This window comes from Phragmites australis, chromosome 5 (genome assembly GCF_958298935.1).
Source record: "Phragmites australis chromosome 5, lpPhrAust1.1, whole genome shotgun sequence".
NCBI classification, from domain to species: Eukaryota; Viridiplantae; Streptophyta; class Magnoliopsida; order Poales; family Poaceae; genus Phragmites; species Phragmites australis.
The window spans coordinates 47,209,318-47,214,066 of NC_084925.1; the positions used below are offsets into that span (position 1 = coordinate 47,209,318).

Below are 4,749 nucleotides of genomic sequence, written 5' to 3' on the forward strand. Positions count from 1 at the left end.
GTTGGACGAACTCCTGTGCTAACTCACGGTCAGTAGGCAAATGACGACGGTACTGGAGTGAAGGACGACGACCTAAGCGGAACTTGAAACCCATCCTTATCTACGGTGCTGCAGTTTTATGTGCTGCAGTATTTTGAATAGAATTTGGGTGACTGAGGGCCTTCCAATTTTGATCCAGCGGCTGGTAGTACGTCTGTATAAGTTGCAATTATACTACCAACTGCATGGGAACCGTGCCCAAGATGTTTTGACTTCAAGTAATACGTCGCACTAGCTGAGCTCTACTTATAGCAGGTGTCGTTAGAGATTTGTATATGAGGTTCACCAGGTCGTCCAGATGAATCCATGAAAACCTAGCGGTCAATTGAAGATGGCATTTGATTAGTCAGTATAGGAGTACAATCATATATGCCGAAGCTGAATTAACTGAAGAATATGGTGTTTTTCTTGGCAAATCCATCGGTCTTATGCATGCAGTCACGTGTCGTGTCGTGCCGTGCCGTGCCGTGCGTAATCAACGGCATGCGTGCACGTAGACTATAGATGAGTTGGTCATCATCAATCTATAGATCTCGGGCAATAGCCTTGAGAGCGTCTTTAACATAAGGATATCTATAGGAGAAGCCCAGTTCCTTGGCCTTCACGGGTAGAACCTTTTGCCCCTCCAACACCTGCAAGGATTAATTGAGAAAAAAACGCTCCATTATATAATTAATATCTAACAACAGTACAAAAGTAGTTATATTATGATCGATGAATAACTTGTACGTGCGGTCTACATAGGAATATCGGATACATGCATGGAGCAGTATATATGAATATTACCACAGAAGCGCCTTCACCAAGCACCGCTTTGAGCGCGAATTCTGGCACGGGCAACCAGGATGGTCGTCCGATAACTCTCCCTAGCCGCTCACACAGCTCCGATAGACGCACTGGGTTAGGTGCGGTTCCGTTGATCACACCTAACAGACGCAGAAACAAAATTTAAAAATTAAAATGACAAAACTGACACAGAAAAAAAATTAAAAATTAAAATAAATGACAAAACTGCTGCACCCCCTTCCCCTTAAAAAAACTTTTTTGTTCACCATTCTAACAAACGTGACTATTTCTAGTTGTTAAATATCCTATAAAGCTATTTGACCGTATGATATGGTGCTTGCGTAGCTTTCAAGGTGATATGGTGGCTTGTACCATCATTCGAGACTACATGTGCCGTCAACGGTCCTATGATATATTTGATACCAAAGTAGAGACGTGCGAAAAAAAGAGTTGTAGGGATGTTTTCAAGCTACCCTCAAAGTAACAGGTGGATTTAAACAATTTTCCTAAATAAAATTACACAGTTCTCTTGCCCTTATTTTCTGGAACAATAGTTCCCTAGCCCTAAGATGCATGTAAAATCGTATTGCCAATGCAATAAGAGAATATAGAATGTGTAATTCATGTCAAAGAAAAAAGGAGAGAAAATAATGTGCAGCGCAAGTAAGAGCACCTTTGTATGCAGGGTTCGTTAGAGATTTGTATATGAGGTTCACCAGGTCGTCCAGATGAATCCATGAAAACCTAGCGGTCAATTGAAGACGGCACTCAGTCAGTATAGGAGTACTATCATATATGCCGAAGCAGAATTAACTGACGAATATGGTGTTTTTCTCACTGAAAATAGAACTGACTCTAACAGAACAGAAAGATAAATTAACCAGTCCACTTAATTTTGACAATTAGGTGAAAGATTTAGGTACCATTGGCGTCCGGTCCCCAGAGGACCACCGGCAAACATCATGAAAAGGGGAATCATCTTTGCTGCAGATGGACGGATGGATCGATCAGGTGATCAATATAATGCAGTGCCAATTAAGAACAATTCAGCTAGCTAACTAAGTTAAAATCTTAAAATAAACAAGCAAATTGAAGAAGCAAAGCAACCTAGAGCACCGCCGTCCATGCCAAGAACAACCCCAATCCGGAGAAGCACAAGCCTAACATCCTCCTGGTTTACTTCACGCGCTCTGGCCTCCCATTCTCTGCACACCTGCATGCTCGCAGCCCAGATTGATTTGTAAATAACATGCATGGAAATGAAAACTGATGCACGCTGATGAGTCAAGCAAGCAATGCGATTGCGAGCTGCAACTGAATCTGAATGAATATATAAATAATTATTTACCTCTGCTAGATAGTCATTGCCTGATGGACTTGATTCATCAAAGCTATGGATTTCGCTGGTACCTGCAGCATGCAGCTGTTTATTGGAATTCCGAAAGCATGTTGCATGATGCATGTGTTCTCTTTAATTTCAACAACAAGTTAAACAGATATGGTGCTCAATCTCAACTGCTCGATTACCGTAGTAGCCAATAGCAGTCGCACTCACAAATACTGAGGGCCGAGCATCAGCATTATTTATGTAATTCACCACCTTTGATGTAACATTGATCCGGCTTTGCTTAATTTCCCTTTTAATCTGCAGAACCACGCAGAAAATTAAATGCCTAAAATATGTAGGATGATATCGATCTTTTGTCGAATCAGATAAAGGAAAAGGAACTGTATAAACAGGCATGTTCGAGCTGTTTTAATTAGTCTTCATTTCACTCCCTTGGACAGCTAGGAGTAGAGCACAGCACACTACAGAAGTAGAGATGCAACTAAGGATAGATGGAGGTGGTGGAGAAGTAGTGTACAAACAAACAAACAAACCTCCGGTGACCATCTTGTGCTTATGGGCATGCCTGCCAAGTTAACAACAGCGGAGGAGCTTTTCACACATGCCTCCCAATCTCCTTCTTCGGCTATTGTGACTCCAGGATAGGTCGAAGCTGCGATCGATGATACGCAACTGATTTCAGTAAACAAGAAACTAAGCCTCAATATATAGTAGGAGTACTACTATCACATATGACTGTCACTCTTTGAGGCAGCCTAGCCTAGCTACTAGCAGAATGCATGTATGTATTACCTTGAGTTCTTACCAGGAAAAACTGACGCAGCCTTGCTCGCAGACCGTGTTAAGACGCAAACTTTGTGATCATCTGCATATGATGCAATGTACATGCAGTATAAACAAATTAAGGAAATCAAAGACACAACAAACCGGCCATTTTAATCATTATCATTACTACTATATCTATCTATCTATGGACTATAGTGAGCAGAGCAGACCAGAAAGAAGCTTTTCAACCAATCTGCGGCCAATGAAACCTGTGGCGCCAGTGATGGACACAGTCATGGAAGGCTGCAATTAAGAGAATGAATACCATCCCCACCATTAAGCAAGCATACATAATTGTATAAGTAGGGCTGAGAGATTAGAGTGGGGTATAGACCAACCACAAGCAAGGATGGGTCGTCAGAGTTGAGGGCGCAGCGCATGCGCATGAACCTCCGCGTTGCGGCCATCGTGGCCAGCGGCGAATATCTTCCGACGGGAGGCTTCAACTTCAGCGGGGTGGGGAAGCCCATGGTCACTGCTGTAATCGTTGCCAGAAGCAGCAGCAGAGCAATCAATCGAGCATAGTAAGGAGGAAGGAGGAAGATGAGACGAGTACTATAGCTCAGCTCGGGAGCTCCGATCCATCAATGCCATTCCAATCTCCTTGCATTTGGATTTGGTTGGTTGGATAAGGCAGGCCTCGCTTCCACCTACACACTACTCTTCAGGACGCTCATGCGATGGGCCTGCAACACACCCCACAATCTTGCCTACACTTTCCTTTTCGGCCCAACAAGGATTTCGCATTAAAAGGAAACGCAAAAAGAGAAAACAACAACTGTTTATTGAGTAGAAAGAAGTGAGTCGAAGAGAGAATGAATCAATTGATTTCCATTGCAATGTTCTTGTATAAATATACAAGATGAATAGATAGGAGTTGTCGTTGGAGACACACTCCTCCCCAACGGACAACAATAACTATTGATTGCAGTTAGCAATTGATCACTCATTACATTAACCATAACACCCCCTCGGTCAATTTCATAATCTGATGATCATTAATAGGTTATAATTTAAAAGTTTACTTCTCTTAACCTTGTAAATCTCAAAGTCTTCTCATACTAATTTCATTAACGTATTTCTAAAATGTAGATGTTAGTAAGGACTTTGTGAATAAATATGCTAGATTTTACAATACTTTGTTTGCAAAATATTGATTTCTCCACTTTTCTGTAATTCGTGGTGATAAAATAATTTTGGAGTAATATGTTTTGTGATATTGCTCTTTATATAATATTTTTGCATTTGAGCAATACAAATAGCATTATCTTCATAGATAATTGTAGAAGATTCTGATAAACCTATACAGCATGATCCTTGAATATAATTAATTATTCTACGAAGCCATACATATTCACATAATGTTCTGCATAAAGAAATTATTTCATAATGATTAGTAAAAGTAGCCACTAAAGTTTGCTTTGGCGACTTTCATGAAAAAGTTATACCATTGTATAGGAAGACAAACCCAATTTGCGATATAGCATTATAATGATCAAATAAATAGCTAGCATCGATATATCCTACCATGATCATATCTTGATGTTTCTAATAGAATAAACCAAGATCTTTTGTACCATTGAGATATATAAGTCTACCTTGCGTCAACCAAATATCTTTTTGTTTAGGCAGCACTATGTCTAGCCAGTAAGTTGACTCCAAATACAATGTTAGATCCGGTGCAATTTGTAAGATACATAAGCGCTCCGAAGATACTAAGATATGGAACTTCAGGTCCAAGTATCCTTTCT

At 40.6% G+C, this 4,749-nt stretch overlaps 1 protein-coding gene across 2 annotated transcripts; it reads right to left on the reverse strand.

Moving 5' to 3' along the window:
- Positions 1–360: 360 nt before the first annotated feature.
- On the reverse strand, positions 361–3,636 carry LOC133920189 (epimerase family protein SDR39U1 homolog, chloroplastic). 2 transcript variants are annotated; one of them, XM_062364901.1, is made up of 11 exons: positions 3,337–3,636; positions 3,169–3,241; positions 2,966–3,038; positions 2,707–2,845; positions 2,353–2,470; positions 2,174–2,235; positions 1,933–2,038; positions 1,749–1,809; positions 1,499–1,569; positions 826–965; positions 361–671 (listed from the first exon to the last, which is right to left on the reverse strand). In XM_062364901.1, the coding sequence occupies exons 1-11, from the start codon at positions 3,466–3,468 to the stop codon at positions 564–566; spliced, it is 1,083 nt and encodes a 360-aa protein (XP_062220885.1). In that variant the 5' UTR covers positions 3,469–3,636; the 3' UTR covers positions 361–563. The 2 variants fall into 2 exon arrangements, with proteins under 2 accessions (XP_062220885.1, XP_062220886.1); XM_062364902.1 differs by having other exon boundaries at positions 2,707–2,825; positions 2,979–3,038; positions 3,337–3,635.
- Positions 3,637–4,749: the final 1,113 nt, after the last annotated feature.